Source organism: Eucyclogobius newberryi, unplaced genomic scaffold, assembly GCF_026437365.1.
Source record: "Eucyclogobius newberryi isolate DKJ021-1_F unplaced genomic scaffold, fEucNew1.0.hap1 SCAF_1, whole genome shotgun sequence".
Lineage (NCBI taxonomy): Eukaryota > Metazoa > Chordata > Actinopteri > Gobiiformes > Gobiidae > Eucyclogobius > Eucyclogobius newberryi.
The window spans coordinates 32225592-32247732 of NW_027315723.1; the positions used below are offsets into that span (position 1 = coordinate 32225592).

Consider the following 22141-nt stretch of genomic DNA (forward strand, 5'->3'; position numbering starts at 1 on the left):
TCATTCACGCGCATAATGACAGAAGATAACGGTGAGCGCGCGGCGGAGAGTGAAAGCGAAGCCGGGTCCGCCACCACCGCCGCCGCCGCCGGGTCCGCCACGGAGGACAAGCCGGTGTCTGCCGCGGAGAATAACGGGGCGAAAAGCGCGGATGAGGAGACGGAGTTCACGCACCCCGAGGGCGGCTGGGGCTGGGTGGTCATGCTCGCGGCCATGTGGTGCAACGGCTCCGTGTTCGGGATCCAGAACGCCTTCGGCATCCTGTTCCTGTCGCTCCTGCGCGAGTTCGGCTCCGAGACCGACGAAGACCTCAAGTTCCGCACAGGTAAAACGCGGGCGTCGCCGGGTCCACGGTCCCGCTCCGCGCCTCAGCACACACTTGGGACCCCGGGGAGCGCGGCTGGGAAATAAAACGCGCGCCGCACACGCAGACCCCGTCTCCAACTAAGGACGTGTGAAATAATGTCCCGTACTGTAGTTGATATTCATATCTTAAGTGTGGCTAGGCTAAAGCCACGCGCGTGCAGACGGGTAATTTGATCACTTATTTCCTGTTGCGCGAACGTAGCAGAAACGCACGGGCGAATAAAAAAAGTTAAAATGTAACTGGTGTAGAAATGTTTTGTGAGCACATTATTATAACCACAATAACAGTTTAGTCGTGTTCTAATAATGATTTGACTGTAACTTCTCAGTGGCTCGCGCTGATTGATCCTCCACACGAGCGCACAGGCGGACGCACGCACGCGCTTTCTTGTGTCGTGTTCTTGTGGTATGAAAGTGAACCTTCTCGTGAATTGTCATGTGTTAAATGTTCCTCCAGTTACAGAACCTCTTCTGAGGGGCCGCAGATCACATGTTTCGAGAGTGTTTGTGAAAATCACGTTTCCTTGAATTGACGCGACCCCGAAACGTGCACGAGACAGAGACAGAGCACGTTGTTCCGGGGCTTTTGGACCATGCTGAGGGAGTCAAACTGGGACTGAGGGAGTCAAACTGTCACTTAGGGAGTCAAACTGGGACTGAGGGAGTCAAACTGTCACTCAGGGAGTCAAACTGGGACTGAGGGAGTCAAACTGTCACTCAGGGAGTCAAACTGGGACTGAGGGAGTCAAACTGGCACTCAGGGAGTCAAACTGGGACTGAGGGAGTCAAACTGTCACTCAGGGAGTCAAACTGGGACTGAGGGAGTCAAACTGTCACTCAGGGAGTCAAACTGGGACTGAGGGAGTCAAACTGGCACTCAGGGAGTCAAACTGGGACTGAGGGAGTCAAACTGTCACTCAGGGAGTCAAACTGGGACTGAGGGAGTCAAACTGGCACTCAGGGAGTCAAACTGGGACTGAGGGAGTCAAACTGGCACTCAGGGAGTCAAACTGGGACTGAGGGAGTCAAACTGGCACTCAGGGAGTCAAACTGGGACTGAGGGAGTCAAACTGGGACTGAGGGAAGGGGCAAACGCTACAGCTGAAAGGGACAAAAGAAGAATAATCTAACTATGCACAAAGGCTGTTGCAATATTCAGATACTGTAACCAATCCCTCTGTGGTGGATATCAAGTGATGTCACAAATCAACTGATAATTCTGGGCTGATAATTCTAATTAGCAGTTGTAGATTATGCCTGTTTTATGCTTAATATCTCTGTAATTACTGCAGTGCATATCCACAAAACATGAAACACTGCTGCAAAAATAACTACATGATTAGATTAGATTCAACATGTGTTGAATACTTTCTCTTGACACGTGCCTAACCTGCATTTCCCTGCCCTACTTCTGACATTTTCACTTCATCATTTGAGATTGTGAACGCCTCCCATTGAAGAAGAGCGGCCTTGAACCTGCTCTTCACCACAGGTTTACTTTGGTCTAAATAAACACCAGTGTGATCCAGGTTTGTGTGTTGGCACAGTCGGGACACATCACAGCAACAAAATCAAGCAAAAACAACGATGTTGACAAGAACAATCTAAAAAATGAAGTAAGTTACTAGTCCAAATTGGTAAATATAATTACAATAGACCGATTGATGGTTGGAAGTTCTGCTTGTTGTGTTTAATGTTTCTGAAGAAGCTGAAAAAGTTCTGTTATTAACTCATAAAAGTGCAGTACTGTGTGTGGATGTTACTGTGTTTTCATTTTGTTACCTGCTCTTTAATGTCAGGCCAAGAGTCCATGGGAGATCAACTGTCTATTTGAGGGCTGATTCTGGGTCAGGTGATCATAGTTGACATTATCCCTTGTGTGACTCCTCCCCTCTTGCCTGTGTGAACGGGCATCTGGAGCAGCAGACACATACCTGCACACCGGCCTCTGTGAGACCAGGTCTAGTATCAGTCGTGTCTCTCGTGTGTGACACAAAAGACTTCCTAACGGTCTCTAAATTTGCAGTTGTTTTATTGGCGTTTCCTGCTGACCCTGTGTGTGCACTTGAATATGTATGTTGATGGTGCACGTGGTTTACGTTGCACCTTGGCCTCCAGAGTACCTGCGTGTGTGATGCACTTTGAACTCCTGTGTTTGCTCGTAGTTCCGTGTGGACTAACTTTGTACACACTCGAATCATGTTTATTTCTCTTTGTGTACCAGAGGGAAGAGTGAAAAATACCTCGATCCAATGACAGGCTTGGAGTCTAGGTGTGGGTGGGGGGGGTTCAACCACATGATTGCTCCTGGTTCTGGCGTGGGGCCTATGGTTGTGGTCAGCAGGTCAGCATATCAGGGATCAGAATGTGGGTGTCACTCATAATGCAGGGCATGTGGATACGATGCCCTTTGACTGTGCTGAAGTAAATATTTGACAGTTTATTGCTGGTGTTTGCCCAGAGAGTTACATGTGACGACTCTTCACTACCCGAGATCACCTGAGTAGAATCTGTCCCCGAAACCTCCCGTAGATACAGGCACAGTTAATAATCTCACACGGATTGTTGTATTTGAAAGTATTATCGGTTTTGAGACACCCTCCTCCTCCTCCTTTCTCACAAAGCATTCACTTTCCATAGAATGTTCAGATGTGGTTTAACACCATCACTTAAGCTTGGACCTGAAACGGGGCGGACAAAGACTCCACCAATCAGAAAGCAGCGCTGCCCTCTCCCCTGACTCCCCTCCCCGCTAACAGCTCTCATCTGGAGCTCCTTAGGTCCTAACAAGAGCAGCAGCGCATGTTTCCTCCACGTTTTCAAGCAATGCCATAAATTATATTCCCCCCACCACCACCACCGTCTCATTTCTCGTATGGAGCTGAACATTCTTGTGCTGAACCGTGAGGCGCCAGAGCCTGGCCATGTATAGTGTCCCAAAGCAGATATGTCGTGATGTGCTGGGTTTCTGTTCCACTCGATCAACGTCTTCAATTTGGATTGTAAATTTGATTTTTATATGCCAGATGCCCTTTCTGAAACTCCCTTGGAAATGGCCCTGAACGACATTGGTCCGTAAATCGGCCTTTGTGACGAATGATGTAGAATTATAAAGAAAACAAGGATACTGGCGCAGTAGAAGGGTACGTTTTGAAAAACCTGTGCGTTGATGGCTCTTTAATGAAGTCCAGTTCTTTGGGATCAATATAATATTTTCCAACTTATAATGGTACGTGTGTTTAGGCTTTGATATAACGTTTGCTCTGCCACAATAAACAAAAGCGACTCTAGATATTTCACACGTTCGAACCGTGATGGATGCCTCATCATCACTGCAGAAGCGCTGTAGATGGAGCTGTCTCTGGTGTGTGCTAAAAGACTCTCCGTGTTTGCTCAGGGTCTCACTAATGGCTCAGCACCTGTCCTCCAGTAGTTTGCCCTTTGTGTTAACCTGGTGCACGGACGCTCGCATGAGAATAAGATCCACAGACAAAGCAGCAGAGGTTCCTGCGCGTCAACAGACAATCATAAAACCACTGACGATTTCAGAAGGCAAACAGCACTTTCTACTGTGTCAAGTTGTACACAAGTGTGAATATGTGGGAGACTGTTGAAATACTCATGAATAAAAGCTGTGTTGTATCAAAAGAAGACCGGGTTTGTGGTTGTAGAAGTTGAACTGAAATGGTTGAAGTTGAACTGAAATTGTTTTAGTGCCTGTGGGAGCCAAGTTTAGTTATATATTTATGTTAATTTGGAAAACTTGATATTTCGTTATAGATGTGTAAATTTACGTTTTACTAATGAATATTTTTGGTTGTTTGGATTATTCGATTACATTTGTTATATTTGTAACATTTATTAGTGGTAATTTGCCTGCCCTGGTGCGGTTGGGTTCCCGTCGCTTTAAGAGGGACAGCGCTCAGGGGGCGTGGCCAGGTACACACGCAAACCAAGGACACAGAGATGGAGGAGCCATATGGTTTTCTTATCGTAGCGTTTTGTTTTTGAGAATAGCCAGCTTTGGATTTCTCCTGTAATTTTTGTTCAACTTGTGGAATAAATGCTCAGAACGATTACACCGGAGTACGTGGGGTTATTGCTCATCTACAAGTGCACGAGTAACACCATGGACAATTCAGGACCTTAGCACCCACAGTGCCAAAAAGTCCCCGGAGGCTCATGATCTGGTAGAACTGCTGCCTATTATTTTTTTTATTGAACAAGCACCCTTTGTGTGAATATTTTTTATTGTTTATGATTTTTAGAGTACAAAGATAAAACGGGAACAAGACAAAAAAATAAGATAAAAAATAATAATAGTAATAGTAATAAATGATAATAAAGGCACTATGACAGAACATAAATAAAATGACGGCATAAAAAAGTCCAACATTTAAGTCCCTTTTAGTCCAAAGTTTTACAATTTTGTTCATTTTCCAATTAAGTCTGAATGTCTGTAATAAAGTCAGTCCAGTCCTTGATCATTGGTGATGTTTATGTCAGTCATTTCTTAGTGATGGCGTTCTTCCCTGCCGCCAGAAGTACGTTCTATCCATAGCAGGAGTTTTGAGGCCCAATTACATAGTTTTAAAATTTTGTGGGATGGAAATGTCAAAAACAGTCTGCAGTGCATTGTTAATTTCAGTTCAATATCTTTGAGCCACAGGACAAAACACGTGATAGTGGTTTGCCTCCGGGCTGCCACAGTTTCTCCAACAGTTAGTATTTCCTTGTGAATAATGGGCACTTTGACAAAAAAACTTGTGAATAAATGTAGTGTTTTTAATGGTAAATGCTATCAACTAAATATTGATCACCGCCCCAAATCTGCTTGCCCGTTCATGAAAGTCACTGCACAAGATGTTTGCGTTTGTGCACCAGCCGCCACTGTCAGATTGCACTCTTTTGTGACGCTGCTGGTGTGTGTCTATGTGCAGCCTGGGTGGGTTCTCTGTCCATGGGCATGATCTTCTTCTGCTCTCCGATCGTGAGTGTCTTCACCGACCTGCTTGGCTGCCGGATCACAGCTGTGGGTGGCGCCGCGGTCGGATTGGTGGGACTCCTCGCCAGCTCCTTTGTCACGTGAGCCACACACATAAATTATCTGTCTCATATTTTGCATGAAGAATATTAACAGTTTTATTTGAAATTAAGGAACAGTATTCCAGTGGGACAAAAGTAGTTCTACCCTGCTAAATATTTGAGAATGTCCAACAGAATGTATCAGCATCTGTGTGTTAGGATTGGATCACTGACAGCCTCATAAGCCTCTGTCAGCCCTGAGACTCCAGTCGTTTAGCACTATCTCCTCATTTCCAGGGATTCTGTACATCCTTGCTTCTACATGTCAGAACGCCCTCACACAGCACAGGCAGCTCCTGTAACGCCCTCACATAAATGCTCAACACAAAAATGTGAGACATTACAGCTAGAATTCACTGTCCATCTCCTGGTCCTGTGTAGTTCAGTACAAAACCAAAACTTTGCGACCTCTAGGCAACCTCTCAGATGCGATTGAGTCCTAGTAAAGGTGTTTTTCATTTTATCTCACTGTTATGCTACAGCATGTTTCCAGAAATGTGCAACCCTAGAAGTCTGTGTGTTTTTGTGTCTGCAGGTCGCTGGGCGCCATGTACTTCACTTACGGCATAGTGTTTGCATGTGGCTGCTCATTCGCCTACCAGCCAAGTCTGGTGATCCTGGGGCACTATTTCAAGAAGCGCCTGGGCCTGGTGAATGGCATAGTGACAGCAGGCAGCAGCCTGTTCACAATCACCTTGCCGTTTGCTCTTTCTGGGCTGCTGGAAAAGGTGGGCCGTCAGAACACCATGAGAGTCCTCTGCATCCTCATGTTTTTGCTCATGTTAGCTGGCTTAACCTACAAACCCCTGATACCTACTAAAACCAGGAAGAACACTGGCAGCCGCTGTCCACGCATGGGCCAGCTCTTCAATGTGAACATCTGGAAGTCCCTTGGTTATCGGATCTGGGCCTTCGGAGTGCCTGCTGCACTCTACGGATACTTTGTGCCATATGTTCACCTGGTAAGCTACATTTTATTCACGCCGTAGCTCATGAGAGACCGGGGCAGGTTTTGAGTTGGGGAACGTGGCGGCTTGGCCTCTGCCAAACAGCAGCAGGTCAGAGCAAACACTCTGCTCTCCAGCTGTTCGTTCCCAGTATCTCAATATCATGTTTTGGATTTTCTCGATGGTTTACAGATGTTTTGAAGACAGTGGCAAAGGTCACCAAAAGCTTCACTACATTCACTGAATCAAAACAAACAAGAGGAGCTTCAGTCAGCCTCACAGCAGTGTTCATGGTCCAGGACACACATGTCTGTGTGTACTAGGGCTGGGTATTGCCAAGACCCTCACGATACGTATCCCGATATTTGTATATTCCGATACAATTCCCTCATTACGATACATTTCCCGATACATTTTTGAAAAAAGGGTCTTAAAAATGTACCAAATGGGTAATGTTTTTACTCTGAATAAGAAAATGCATGAAATTTCATGTTTATCCACAAAGCACTTATTTATAAACCCATTATGCTCTAATAACTTTATACATCCAACCAACTGATCCAAATATAAATATAAGGAACACATCCTAGTAAAGTCAGACCTGTTCCCAGTGCATGTTGGACTCCGCCAAGGCTGCTCTTTGTCACCGCTTAATTTTTATGAACAGAATTTCTAGGCGCACAGACCACAGGATGCCATCTCTGCTGTTTGCAGACGATGTTGTCCTGATGGCTCCATCAAACCCAGACCTGCAACATGCACTGGGACGGTTTGCAGTCGAGTGTGATGCGGCTGGGATGAGAATCAGCACCTCCAAATCCGAGGCCATGGTTCTCGACCGGAAAAAGGTGGCTTGCCCTCTCCAGGTGGGTGGGGAGTCCTTGCCCCAAGTGGAGGAGTTCAAGTATCTCGGGGTATGGCTCGGGCATCTGTTCCAGATGCCTCCTGGGCGCCTCCCTCGGGAGGTGTTTCGGGCATGTCCCACCGGGAAGAGGCCCCTGGGAAGACCCAGGACACGCTGGAGAGACTATGTCTCTCGGCTGGCCTGGGAAAGCCTCGGAATCCCCCCGGAGGAGTTAGAGGAAGTGTCTGGGGAGAGGGAAGTCTGGGAGTCCCTGCTCAGACTGCTGCCCCCGCGACCCGGCCCCGGATAAAGCGGCAGAAAATGGATGGATGGATGGACATCCTAGTAAAGTATTGCATGTTTCTTGCCAAACAATTGGCCTGGTCTGAACAAGCTGCAGCAGCATCTTCTGCACAGATCAGCTTCTGATCAGGTCCACAGCTCCTTCTCACCTCGGCCGAGAGGAGCGCAGCACAAACAGCAGATCAAAAGTACTATTCCACCTCGTTTAAAGCCTACGGGCCACACAAAAAAAAATATATATATATACATATATATATATTTTTTTAAAATTAAAAACAATATCAATACTGTATATGGAGTCCGTGACGATATATCGCCGTATCAATATTTTGAACACAGCCCTAGTGTGTACCAAGTTATTACACTATACATATAACAATGATACAACTGTTTACCATTATCTTATTAGGCCCGAGCGCCACAAGCTGGCGAGAGGCCTATTAATCTCGTAAGGCCGTGCAAAGCACGGCTGCGAAAGTGCGCACGTAGTGCGCACGAAATCGAGCGCGAAGCGCTCGCCCACTTCCAAACACTCACTAACGCACTCCTTCACTCATGCACGCCCCGTGCATACTAATTAGTAGTAGGAAAATGGAACATTACCGTTGTAAACGGGCGAAGCCCGTGCAAAAGTGCGCACTAAACGAGCACTTTACATTGAGATGACGACCGCGAAGCGGTCGTCATCCCCATATAAAGCACTCATTTGCGCTAAGTACCTCACGAATACGTTCCCCATCTCTTGCATGTTCCGTGCATATAAGCATGTAATGCAAAAATTGAACATTATTACTGTATAGAGGGCCAAAAACACAAAGTGGGCGGAGCCCACTCAAAATTAACGAAAGTACCCGTCAGTGACCAGGGACCCACACCATGAGGTAGGAAAGCGCGAGCGCTTTCCGAAAATGTATAGTTTATGATATTTGAAAAATGGGAAACATTGTTTTCGCATCGGAATATTATTCTTTCTTTCTTTCTTTCTTTCTTTCTTCTTCTTCTTCTTCTTCTCGGGACCAACCCCCCTATTTTTCACCCAGTGAACATTGACGAAAAGTCACAAAAATTTGCACACCTCTAAAAATCGTGCCTCTCTACATTCTGGCTATTTCCCTTTTCTAAAATAAAAAAAATTGGCGCGTCAGCGCCACCAAATGTACCAAAAATGCATTGAGAGATGGGAAATGACCCAAAAAAAATCTGATCGTAGAATCATGAAATTTGGCGCAGAGGTAGATGGTGACAAGAGAAGTAAAAAATATTATTACGGCAACGCCGTCCCCCGAACCAAATGTCGGCCATATTACTTCAAAAATGGCTAAACATGACTTCGGAGTTTTTCCAAACGTCGTACTTTTACGAACTCCTCCCAGGGCGTTGGCCCTAAAAAGCTGAAATTTGGTGAAAATGCTACTGAGGAGTGGGACATCAAAAGTTATCCAAATTACATTGATACCTCTCACGGTCTCTGTGCGGCGAAGCCGCAAACTGTAACTAAAATTTCAGAAATCTCCCATATTTAAAATTTCTGCCGTTTGCGCAGATAAAGTCCGAATTGCGTCAAATTAGAATCAGTTGTTAAACTCTTTGCCCTAAACCTACTTGAAGTGAAATAAATTCATTTGGCGCCACAGCGCCCCCTACAGATTTTATATGGAGGTTAAATGTTTAGTTTTGCGAAATTATATGAAATTTGACACACAACTCAATTTTAGCATCCCCATCAAAAAAGTCAATGAGACCCATGTCATAATTGTTATGGCGTTGCCGTAACGATGACCGAAACCTCCCATGTTATTCCAATGGGGCCAGAACATGTTTACACTTTAGACTTTCACAAACTCCTCCCAGGGCGTCAGCCCTATTAACCTGAAATTTGGTGAGACTCATCTTCAGGACCATCAAAAGTTATCCCATTTTCATTCAAAGAGTCACGGTGTCTGTGCGGCAAAGCCGCACATTTTGCCAAGAATTCAAAATAAAATTGCTTTTTGATGGTAAAACAAAGGGGAGAACATGTGACAGCGTCACAGATTCAGCAGTAGGCGTGATAAAAGGACAATTGGGGCGCGTTAGCGCCCCCTCCTCTTGCGGCGTGGCGGCGGCGTGGCGAGGGCCGATCATTGCCGCTTGCGGCTATATTTCTTTCTTCTTTCTTTCTTTCTTTCTTTCTTCTCGGGACCAACCCCCCTATTTTTCACCCAGTGAACATTGACGAAAAGTCACAAAAATTTGCACACCTGTAAAAATCGTGCCTCTCTACATTCTGGCTATTTCCCTTTTCTAAAATAAAAAAAAAATTGGCGCGTCAGCGCCCCCAAATGTACCAAAAATGCATTGAGAGATGGGAAATGACCCAAAAAAAATCTGATCGTAGAATCATGAAATTTGGCGCAGAGGTAGATGGTGACAAGAGAAGTAAAAAATATTATTACGGCAACGCTGTCCGCCCAACCAAATGTCGGCCATATTGCTTCAAAAATGGCTAAACATGACTTCGGAGTTTTTCCAAACGTCGTACTTTTACGAACTCCTCCCAGGGCGTTGGCCCTAAAAAGCTGAAATTTGGTGAAAATGCTACTGAGGAGTGGGACATCAAAAGTTATCCAAATTACATTGATACCTCTCACGGTCTCTGTGCGGCGAAGCCGCAAACTGTAGCAAGAATTTCAGAAATCTCCCAAATTTAACATTTCTGCCGTTTGCGCAGATAAAGTCCGAATTGCGTCAAATTAGAATCAGTTGTTAAACTCTTTGCCCTAAACCTACTTGAAGTGAAATAAATTAATTTGGAGCCACAGCGCCCCCTACAGATGTTATATGGAGGTTAAATATTTAGTTTTGCGAAATTATATGAAATTTGACACACAACTCAATTTTGGCATCCCCATCAAAAAAGTCAATGAGACCCATGTCATAATTGTTATGGCGTTGCCGTAACGATGACCGAAACCTTCCATGTTATTCCAATGGGGAAATCGCCAGAACATGTTTACACTTTAGACTTTCACAAACTCCTCCCAGGGCGTTAGCCCTATTAACCTGAAATTTGGTGAGACTCATCTTCAGGACCATCAAAAGCCAAGAATTCAAAATAAAATAGCTTTTTGATGGTAAAACAAAGGGGAGAAGATGTGACAGCGTCACAGATTCAGCAGTAGGCGTAATAAAAGGACAATTGGGGCGCGTTAGCGCCCCAATTGCCGATCATTGCCGATCATTGCCGCTTGCGGCTATATTTATTAATTATTGATGTAGCTCACATCACAATCACATACATGCTAACTGTCAAAAGCAGCATTAGAATCTACTGCCCCGCACTTATCTTTGATTTATGTCTCAGGCTCTGAAGGTAAATAACTCCTGACTCAGTTATAATATGTGCCAAAAACTAAGCTCCTGTACAAAAGCAAGATTAAGCTCCAAATTTCCAACCAAAACCTATGGAGTTCAGCAGAACCAGCCCACGAGAAAGGCAGAAGTGAGAGTGTACTACTCATGAAAACAAGACAATGGAAGCTCACTTTATGTGGCACTCTGATCGATGTTACTCTGTAAAAGTAGCTGGGTTTGCAAGCAATGGATTACCACCACTAGAGCTTTTCTGTCATTACCTTTATTTATATATGATATATTTATATTATATTGAATATGCCAAAACAGTAACTTGTAAGTAGCTCTATATAGTGACGAGTCAAACTTAGGAAGGAGCAGAGGCAAGAGGGAAGGAAGCCCAAACACATGCACTACTTGTTTTTGGCTCCTTGACGTTTTCTGAGTGCTTCCTGTTGAAGTGCTGAGCTGTGCAGCTCTCAGCCTTCCTCTTTTCATACAGTCGGTGGTGGTACGCAGCTGGCAGGGGCAAAGTCCTGTAGGTCTATAAGCACACCTTTCCAGATACTGTTCTAAACTGATACGGCGTGCCTTATAATGCATGTGTTGGCTCACCAAGGTGAACTGGACGGTTCAGGGCGGTTTCTATCCACTGACTGCAGAAGAGCAGACACATAGTAGCATTTGGACACATTTTTGTAATGTCACTAATCACGTAGGCTCTTTGTGTTCACAGATGAAGCATGTTGAGGAACGTTTTGGCAAAGATGCCAACAAAGAGGTGCTGCTCATGTGCATAGGCATCACGTCTGGAGTGGGTCGGCTCATTTTTGGGAGAGTGGCTGACTATGTGAATGGGGTCAACAAGGTTTACCTGCAAGTGAGTGTTTGTAAAACCATGCTTTTATACATTGTGCTGTGGGATAAAAGTGAACAAAAGGCAATATCCATACTGTCTCATCAGCATCTTGATATACCTGTGAGGGGGATGGATTATGTGCTCACTAACATACATTTTGACAGATTTGTGAACAACATTTGAATGAAATGGGTCTTTTGTGAACAATGTATTTATATTTTTGAGTCCAGCCCATGGAAAATGAAAACAACACACATTTTGTGTATTTTGTATTACAGTGTAATTTGCTTCACATTCTAAAATTGTATTATGTCATAATTTCAGATGGAGTGCAAGGGAAAGTTTAATGCTGGCACATTTACTGTTTTCTGAAAGAAATATCTTATAAACATATGATCCACAAAAGCTGTCCCTTTGTGAAAGATGTAGACCGGAGTGGCTGGGATCTAGTGAGCAGCATAAGATGAGACTGAGGCAGGATTCGCGTTTTCCACGTCTTTTAAATAATTTTCCATACAAAAGTATCAAAGTACACAACAAAAAGTGCAATGACGTGCCTGGAGGATCAAGAGCAGATCTTCTCTCCAGCAGCAGAACACTGAATGTTCTATTGGGTAAAACCAAAACAGGTGTAATTTTAACACTCCACAAACGTGTCATATTTTACTTATGACTGACCATTCATAAGATGTCTATTCAACTGACAACAATTATCACCTCTTTGGGGTTGAGCATGGGCACCGCTTGCTTTGGCTATTGTATTACAAATATTTTTTAAAAATAAATGTTTATTTATGCTGAGAGAGAAGATATTCAACTTTGTGCCAGTTTTTGTTTCATATGAACCATAAACCAGGTCAACAAATCTGCATTCTGACATTGGAACAGCATATTCTATAAATGTCTGATGTCTCCAGCTCAATGTAAAACTATAAGGATTCTTGCCACCTATTGTGGAAACATTCATGATTATATAATTAGTCCATTTGAGCTAAACCAGGCTTACAGGTTGTAGTTAACCAGACTAACTTGTAGTGATATGCACTTGCAGCACAGATGCTAAAACTCATACCTAATGACATGCTAGACTGTAATATTTGCTAAAGTACGTGCTAAACAAATACTAACATGTGCCGCAGGTCTCATCTTTCCTGGTCATTGGGCTCATGTCTATGATGATCCCTCTGTGTGACATCTTCGGGGGGCTCATTGCCGTCTGTCTCCTCATGGGCCTCTTTGACGGTTGCTTCATCTGCATCATGGCACCCATCGCGTTTGAGCTGGTGGGAGCGGATGACGTGTCCCAGGCTATTGGCTTCCTGCTGGGCCTCATGTCAGTGCCCATGACTGTAGGACCCCCCATAGCAGGTAACCTCACTGTGGCTGTACTGCTGTACAAACAAAAACAATTTTGTTGATCTGATCAAACCATGTGTCTTTTCTTCCCCACACAAAATGGGATAGCTGTTTTTTTGCAAATGGGTGACCACTATTTTTCAGTATATTGGGAAGGCGTTTTCAGTATATTGGGAAGGCAAAAATATAAATCTGAAAGTGTAAATATCTATAGAATGTTTCTATGTCGTTACTGTGCACAAATACGTCCCCTGCTATATTTGCCAAATATAATTTTTCTCTTAATACATTTTGGATGCCCTGGAAGGTGAGAAGTTATATTGAGAGAGTGGGACAGGGAGCGTGTTCAGCGAGAGCGCTCTCTAAGCACGTATTTAGAAATGTTTTCATAAATATTCTTGCTCTCAGAGTAATATTATTTTTTTTATTTTGCATAATATTTAAACAAAAATAACGGAATGCTATTTGCAGTGGTGGAAAGTAATAAAGTACAACATTATTTTCTTATGGTTTTAGACCTGCTGAAATTGGCTGAGGAGTTACTTTTTAGCATGTTTATTTTAGAGTTCCAAGTATTGTCATTGAGCAAACAAAAATAAAGGTCATACATGACCAGGACACTGTTTCCTCCTCTAAAAACAACACATAGAACAATAGAACAATAGAAGAGGAGCCTCGAGTGTGGTTGGGTTTTGGTCAAGACACTAGGTGAAGCTAAGATGATTTTCTGTGTGCCCCAGGCTTTCTTAGGGACCGACTTAAGAGCTACGACATGGCCTTCTACCTTGCTGGCATCCCCCCAATGGTGGGCGGGGCTGTCCTATGCCTCATCCCATGGGTGGAGGCACGTCGCAGACGACAGGAGGCCCAAGATCAGGAGAAAGAAGTCACCCAGAATATGCTGGACTCAGAAAAGGCTCAGAGACATGGTGACCCCAGAACAGGCGAGTCTGTCCTGTAGACAGACAATAACTGGGAAAACACAAGCGTTTTATGAGAACATGATTTTAATCACATGGAAGAAGTCTCAAAATGACTGAAGGTGAACGGAGAATTGTACATTTAATTTGTGTCCAAAGGGAAGCAGCTCAGTTTAAGTCCTGCACCATACTGGCGTCTGCTGGACTCTATACCAAAATAATATGATTGTTTATTATATATTTGTGTAATTAATGAACTAACTGCATTTTATGTCAACTTAACTTATAAGCAAGTTAATTTTTTTTACTAAATTGTATTCTCAATACATTAACCTTTCTATATAGCCCCAACACTACAAGTACAGCTATAGTATTAAGCTGACAAAGTGCAAAGGTGCTCTGAGTATAGGACTTGACTTTTGGATTCAAATATCGTGTATTCTGGAGTAATAAGTTGTGTTAATACTTTGTTACAGAGCCTTATTTACATTGGGATCTTCTCCATGGGTGGCCTACTTAAATATTTAAGAGACAGGCATAGCCAGCTGCCCCATGCCTGACTTTCAGGCTATTCTGTTCTATCCTTTAGTTAGTTTCCACTTTATGTCAGAATACCTCCAGTACAAGTCTGTGCTTTGCAGTCCATCATTTGGGAGAAAAGTGAACTAAGCCCAAATACATATGGATATTGTTATTACTCAGAATCTGATATCTGGCCATTTAAAAGTACAGTCACAACACTATGAGCCCTTTATTTAGGTTCATCATCTGTTGGAATTTTACCACCACAGTATTTTCACACTAATGTGTATGTGCATATGTATATTAGATGTAATAACAGCCTACCTTTGTCTGAAAAAATATACATTGAAACACACACTGTGCCTTAAATCACATGTTTGTAGAGTCTAGACTTGTGACAAACTGGTAGTTTTTTTTATTGTGTTAAAGAATAATTTGCCCTTTAATCTTAAACACATCTTATCTGTACATTTGATTGCTTTGTGTTTCTGTGAAGTCCAAAGTGCTGCAGGCTGTAAGCAGGACTGACATCTGTCTCGTCTGCTGGCCTGGGAAAATCTTGCCTTTCACATGTTGCCTTAACTTCTTTTCTTCCGTGTTGGAGTTTACTTGACTGTGCTGTAACCAATGTGCCTCATGTCTCTTCTGATTCCGGAATGCTGGAAGTTCAGAGACCTCTATTTGCGTTGTGAATTATGTTTTGTTTTATTGTAACAGTGTTTGTAGAGGCTTACTTTTTATATCTTTTCTGAACATATTTCTTAACATATTTTGAGCCCAGTAAAATGATTTGCATATAGTGTCTTTGTCCAGTTATTATAGTAGTTTGGACTGGAGGGGGGCTCACAAAATCTACAATGCATATGCAGAGCCAAGGGTGGGCCGGGTTCACATGAACCACAATATGAAAGTCTGCTGCCTCACGCAGGACAGTACCAGCTCTACACCGCCACTGACACCGCTGGTGCCCCTTTAAACGCAATGAGCAGGTGAATTGTTCACATTCTCATGATTGTTCGACAGAGTGTGCACTTACTATACGACTACCCTCTCTCCTCTCACTCTCTTACCTACTCTTATAGAGTTTATGCAGAGCAGCCAAGATGCTTTAAAAGAAACACTCTTATTTACAGCAGTTATATGGACGGAGAATATTGCTTATGATTATGTCAGTATTGCACATGATTATATCGGTATTGCACATGATTATGTCAGTATTGCACATGGGTATGACAGTTACACGTGTTCAGTACTAACAGTGTTTGTTGCAAAGTCTGACAGCAGCAGGAAGGAAAGACCTGTGAAACGTCTCCTTCACACAGTGAGGGTGGATCAGTCCCTCACTGAAGCTGCTCTCCAGAGCGGACAGAGTGTCCTGCAGGGGGTGACACTCATGGTCCAGCATAGATGTGAATTTAGCCAGGATCCTTCTGTCCCCCACCTCCTGCACCGAGTCCAGAGCACAGCCCAGGATGGAGCTGGACTTCTTGATGACTCGGTCCAGCCTCTTCCTCTCTGTGATGCTGCTGCTCCAGCAGGCCACACCGTACAGGAGCTGATGCCACCACAGAGTCATAGAAGGTCTTCAGGAGTGGCCCTGTCACTCCAAAAGACCTGAGTCTCCTCAGGAGGTAGAGCCGACTCTGGCTCTTCCTGTACAGTGCGTCTGTGTTATGAGTCCAGTCCAGTTTGTGGTTCAGATGAACACCCAGGTACTTGTATGAGTCACTCTCTCAATGTCCCGTCCCTGGTTGTTCACTGGTGAGGGGGCAGTGGGGTGGCGTCTGCGGAAATCCACCACCATCTCCTTGGTCTTCCCCGCGTTGATGAGGAGGTGGTTCCGCTGACACCAGTCCACAAAGTCCTGCTCCAGTCCTCTGTACTCCGCGTCATCGTCGTCCGTGATGAGTCCGATGATGGCAGAGTGGTCAGAGAACTTCTGCAGGACACAGCTGTCCGTGTCGTGTCTGAAGTCTGCAGTGTAAAGGGTGAAGAGAAAGGGCGCGAGGACAGTGCCCTGGGGCGCCCCCACACTGCAGGTCCGAGTGTCAGACACACAGTTCCGGGCTCTCACAAACTGGGGTCGGTCTGTGAGGTAGTCCAGGATCCACTCTGCCAGGTCATACTCCACACCAGCCGTCTCCAGTTTGTCCCTCAGGAGAAGCGGCTGGATGGTGTTGAAGGCGCTGGAAAGATCGAAGAACAGAATCCTCACAGAGCTGCCAGGCTTTTCCAGGTGAGAGAGAGAGCGGTGCAGCAGGGAGATGACGGCGTCCTCCACTCCGATGCCAAGCTGATAAGCAAACTGCAGTGGGTCCATGGCTGAGCTCACGGTGGAGCGGAGGTGGTCCAGGACTAGCCGCTCCAGTGTCTTCATCAGGTGGGACGTGAGAGCCACTGGCCTGAAGCTGTTGAGGTCTTTGGCGCGCGGTGTCTTAGGCACAGGTACCAGACAGGAGGTCTTCCAGACCTGTGGTACCACCCTCAGCTTCAGGCTCATGTTGAAGACATGCTTAAAATGAACTTTGTTAAGTATAAGTCTAAATAGTATTTATAAAGTAAACTAAAAGTAAACTATAAAATTATTAGTTCAAAAATAAGTATACTTAAAATACACTTAGACATACTACTTTTTGGTAAGGGCACAGCTGCTCTCCCAGCAAGTAATAACAAGTTTAACTCAGTTGCACAAAAATACTGTACATCCCTACTAATAAAACTCACATTTAGGACTATATCCTATAATGACGTATAAAGGAAGGCACACAGCAAACTTCAACAACACATGTTTACATTGATTAAACACACAGAACACAAGACAATGGAAAGAATGATCCAACAAGCATTGGTTACCTCACTAAACTAAACTTTAGTCCAACTAATCTAATCCAAGCACTAGAGCGAACTTTATGCAACTTCTCTGAACACCGTCTGACTCTCTGAGCTCAGCCTGTGATCCGGGGGAACAAGGGGGAACACAGCGGATCTGAGGCCATGTGGATCCGGGGCTTCCGCCCCCGATAAACATGCCTGGTGACGCCCATGTTGCATCTGTTTCTTTATTTTTAATTTAGCTGCTCTGAAATCTAATGTCTTGTCACCCTGAACAAAACATCAAAACGCAGCAGTTACATTTAATTATCTATATTTTTTAGGGAGCAAAGTGCAGGTATTATTACATCGTGCGTCATCTGATCAAAATATGAGCCTTTTGGCTTGCCATAGTGTCTGATGGCGAGTGACTCGGATCTGAAGCGCGTACGCTTCTCCGTCATGGAGGACGATCACGAGGAACACGGGGGCGACACGTTTGACAGGTGTGAAGAGAATGACAGGAGACTTCACACTGCGTTGAAGAAGCCCGGGAGAAGCTCCAGAGGCGCGGGCAGAGCAGAGGAGCCCTCCGCCGGGGAAGGTCGCTGGCTCACCACCGCGGCGCTGTGCTCTTCTTTCCTGGGACTGGTAACCACCGCAATAATAGAATAGAGCCATGTTTATATTGCGTTTTGCTGTCATTTTCTGTGAATGGATAAAACCACAGGCCAACCCAACTTTCATGAAGGAAAACGACCTGAATTAACACTGGTTCAGCTCTACATCAGTGATAAGAAGTTATTATTATAGTGCTATTATGAATTACACCAGCATGTCACTGTCTGACAGGGAGTTCCTTTAACTTGTTTGTGGAGCTTCCGCGTGTAGCTTTAGGGTCATCTGAAGGTATCAGCGGGTCCCCGGTGTTTATGGTAACGGATATTGAAACAATACAACCATCACGTGTGCAAGTGTGACAAAATTAATATGACAAGAGACATTGTCATTTGTTGTGGTTGGTGTTCCATTAAAAACATACTCAATTAATCTTGACCTGAGATAGTAATTTAATTCAGTTTAAGAGACAATGCAATGTATATATATGTAGTATACATGAAACACATGATGCAAACACGCCGGATTAACCATAGGCTATTGTCGTCCTCTCTCTCACACACATATTTTTATTGGTAGTTTATGTGGCTGTTAAGAACATGTCGTTTTCATTCAAATTGCAACAAACTTGAGTGTTTGATATTTTAATGTTTTAAGTGAAATTATAAGTATTTTACATCACGTTATCTTTGGGAAAGTGCTGTGAGAAATAACTCAAAAGAGTGTGAGATGCTCCGCTGCTTAGTGCTGCCCTAAAAATCAGTTTGAAGTGCTGTGTTGTTGTTGTTTTTTTCAGGGGATGAGTATTGCAGTTATTGGCCCCACGTTTGAGGATCTGGCTCTGAATGTCCACAAAAACATCAGCAACATCTCATACATATTTGCGGGCCGCTCTGCTGGGTACATAGGTGGGTCCCTGCTTGGGGGTACACTCTTGGACTATTTGGACCCGTACCTGCTGCTAGGTAATGCTGTATGCACAGAGCACCATGCTTGCCCTCTGTGCCCATTAACGTGAGCTGTGTGTTCAGGGCTATCCATGCTGCTGACAGCACTGGGGATGTGTGCAATCCCTCTGTGCAGACAGGTGCTGCTCCTCACCGGCTTCATGGCCTGCATCGGCATCTCCATGGGCGTCCTGGACACAGGTGGTCAAGTACACAACTCTTTCACCCCTGCAAACATTTACCTCACTAAATCTCTTTTGTATTGAAGGGAAATGCAATACAGGCTACAATGAAAAACACATCTGTTGGCCAAAGTGAAACATGATGAAATAGATGTAAAATGGTGGCTATATAGTGTTTAAGTGCATATTTTCTTGATTTCATTTCATTTAAATTATTAGCTCTGATAAATATCATAGTTTCACATCAGTCAAGTGGCAGTTGGTGAAGAAAATGTGAAAATGAAAGGAAGTTGCGCTGAATTTTAAAAAGGAATTCCTCAACGTCATAAAGTGGGTCATACAGTCTCAAAGACCCCTTTACATTTTCCACTCCGTTCCGTTCCGTTGTAGTCATCTGGACTCTCATCCTCCGGGCAGGGCCTCCTGATAAAGGGAGTGTCTGGTCACGTGACACGGCACAGTTGCTTGTTCCAAATGTGCTGCAGGTGGCAGGACACTTGACTCTGCTTTGGAGGAGAGCTGCAGAGTGGCCTTTAGATGAAGGATCCTGTTTGCAGACCATTGAGGATGACGCCGAAGACTCTTGACCCACTGGGTGGGATGGATGGTGGAGTCGAAGGGAATAGATAGAGAAGCTTTTTGGTGCATGTGGACTAAGTAAAAAAGTATAGAAAATCAGATTCTCTTTAGAGCAGGTATCAATACTGGGGGGAAATACTGTCCTTCAGGCAGAGGGCGATTGGGGAAGAAGGGTCAGAGATTGGACTAGGTGTCATCTAGGTATCAGTGCAAAGGAGATTGTGTTTGTGGAAGGTGTGAGCAGGTGGGAGGATGTAGATGAGTGTTGGGATCACACCAGTAGAGAAAGGGAAAGTTTGGGACTTAAACTGGATAAAGCTGAGGTGTGTGGGAGATACCAGTGGACGCTGAGCTCGGTTAGAGGATTAAAATTGAGGGAAAACAGAGTCAGATTTGGAGTTTGGAGTTAAGAGTTACCATCGCATTGTTAACCTACTTTGCCTCTGCCCAGGGACTTGATTTTCAAATAAGCTTATAGCCATTTTGGTTTATGTAATACATTTATTGTGCAATGCCTCTGTCAAATACATGAATAAAAATAAAATTATATATTTTGGTCTTGAGCAATCCAGATAATACAAATACTGAATACAATATCAGAATTACCCATGAAGGTACATTCTAGGAGTATTGAATAATGAGTACTGTTTGTTGTCCTTAGGAGGGAATGTGCTGGCCCTGAACACCTGGAGAGAGCAGGCTGGCCCTCACTTGCAGGCGCTTCACTTCAGTTTTGCAGCCGGAGCCTTGGTGTCACCCATCATTGTGCAGCTCCTGTTTGGAGCTCCTCAAAACTGTAATTCAGAGGCTAAAAATGTGACAGCCCAAGAGCACAATCTGGTGCAGGAGATCAAAAGCTGGACTGACCTGCGCACCATGTGGGCTTATGTGGTCATCGGTCTGTTTGTTTTCCTCTCAGCACTGCTTTTTTTCTGGATGTACTGCTGCTCTGCCGGGTCAAGGGACAGAGTCCACTCCATGTCAGAAAAACCCCAGGTGGCCAAATACCACACAGCTATTGTGATCCTGCTGTTTTTATTCTTTTTCGCCTATGTGGGGGCAGAGGTTGCGTACGGATCTTTCATCTTCACCTTCTCCAAAGATTTTGTGGGCCTGGATAAAGCTGGGGCAGTAGGAGTCAATACTCTGTTCTGGGGAAGTTTTGCAGCATTTCGTGGCCTGTCCATTCTGCTGGCGACATACTTGTCTCCAGGAACACTCATCACTCTTAGTCTGGTGAGCTGCTGCATATCCTCTCTGCTGCTCAGCCTGTTCCCTCTCCACCGAGCCGTGCTGTGGGCTGGCACTGGTCTGTATGGTGCATCTATGGCAGCGGTCTTCCCGAGTGGTTTATCGTGGGTGGAGCAGTACACACCTGTGACTGGACATACAGCAGCTGTGCTGGTGGTGGGTGCTGCAATGGGGGAGATGGTGTTACCTGTTCTCCTGGGTTTCCTCATGGGACAAGTTAGCGGTGAGCCGTTGCTAATGTACCAAGCTCTTGTCTGTGCCATCTTCTGCGCCATCCTCTTCCCCGCCATGTACCGGCTGGCTGTAGCCTCTGGACCTCGCGTCCAGGGTGATAAGGAGAATGAGTTTTGCCAGGCACTGCTGCAGCCTGAACCAGAAGACGTTGATGTTTTTGAGATGGACACTTCTTTTAGCTCTCCTCACTAACAGAGTGTCTTATCCTATTCTGCATTCCCCAAGATAGTACACTTTATGGAGTATAGTACTAGAAATTGTGCAATCATTTATTTGTTGTTATTTAATGTAAAGAATGTATGTTTAAATACTTTTAAGTTCTAAAATGTGATAAAAGGATAGAATGTTCTTTTTGTATTGTACTGATTAACAAAATTAAATATCTTTGATAATAAGTTTGAGTCTTGTTTAAAGGTGGTATGGACGATTTTTTTCAGCAATTTTTTTTATCATATTTCCTCGTGGCGTGGATAAATCATTTGTCCTGCCACGTGTCAATCATAAAACGCACCTACCGCTCACCTGCAGCCGCGTGCGGTTCGTCCCCACGTTTCCGCGTGTCTAAGCGCATGGATCTATCATAATATAGTTCCCTCAGTGTACGGGGCAAAATGAAGACAAAGACTGTTCGAGCTGACGCAGAAGTGGACAGAAATCTACGGGAGACGAGAGATGCGATGCGCTCCGTTGCGCTAATAAACAAATGCACGTGTGTGTTGTATCAGTCCGCACGGGGGAGTGCGCATGCGCACTTCCGCCTGCGTTCTCAAATCGCCGAAAAATCGTCCATGCCGCCTTTAAGGTACAAGTTATCACACAAATGTGAATGTTTTTTAAAAACTTGCTGAAAGGCACATCAATTATTTAAAAACTTGAAGTCAGAAATAATGTCTGATTTGCTGTGTCAAGCCCTTTGGATTTTGCTGTAGTTGTAGTTTTTTTTAAGCCTTTTCTGGTTCAGATGTTTGCTCAGGACACTCAATG

General features: G+C 44.4%; 2 protein-coding genes across 2 annotated transcripts; both read left to right on the plus strand.

Moving 5' to 3' along the window:
• Positions 1-14392, plus strand: slc16a10 (solute carrier family 16 member 10). Its single transcript, XM_072444161.1, has 6 exons — positions 1-325; positions 5307-5451; positions 5987-6413; positions 11615-11758; positions 12877-13105; positions 13834-14392. The coding sequence occupies exons 1-6, from the start codon at positions 16-18 to the stop codon at positions 14052-14054; spliced, it is 1476 nt and encodes a 491-aa protein (XP_072300262.1). The 5' UTR covers positions 1-15; the 3' UTR covers positions 14055-14392.
• A 3357-nt stretch (positions 14393-17749) lies between these two features.
• On the plus strand, positions 17750-21398 carry mfsd4b (major facilitator superfamily domain containing 4B). The gene is made up of 4 exons (XM_072444131.1): positions 17750-17997; positions 18761-18929; positions 18996-19115; positions 20337-21398. Exons 1-4 carry the CDS (start codon positions 17767-17769, stop codon positions 21347-21349), a joined length of 1533 nt encoding a protein of 510 aa, XP_072300232.1. The 5' UTR covers positions 17750-17766; the 3' UTR covers positions 21350-21398.
• Positions 21399-22141: the final 743 nt, after the last annotated feature.

Excerpts from the sequence above, each read along its gene's own strand:
- slc16a10 (XM_072444161.1), top strand. The coding sequence starts at position 16 with ATGACAGAAGATAACGGTGAGCGCGCGGCGGAGAGTGAAAGCGAAGCC. Across the intron at positions 5,452-5,986 it reads CTCGCCAGCTCCTTTGTCAC|GTCGCTGGGCGCCATGTACT; the intron begins GTGAGCCACACA and ends TTGTGTCTGCAG. Across the intron at positions 13,106-13,833 it reads TGTAGGACCCCCCATAGCAG|GCTTTCTTAGGGACCGACTT; the intron begins GTAACCTCACTG and ends TGTGTGCCCCAG.
- mfsd4b (XM_072444131.1), top strand. The coding sequence starts at position 17,767 with ATGGCGAGTGACTCGGATCTGAAGCGCGTACGCTTCTCCGTCATGGAG. Across the intron at positions 17,998-18,760 it reads GCTCTTCTTTCCTGGGACTG|GGGATGAGTATTGCAGTTAT; the intron begins GTAACCACCGCA and ends TGTTTTTTTCAG. Across the intron at positions 18,930-18,995 it reads GGACCCGTACCTGCTGCTAG|GGCTATCCATGCTGCTGACA; the intron begins GTAATGCTGTAT and ends CTGTGTGTTCAG.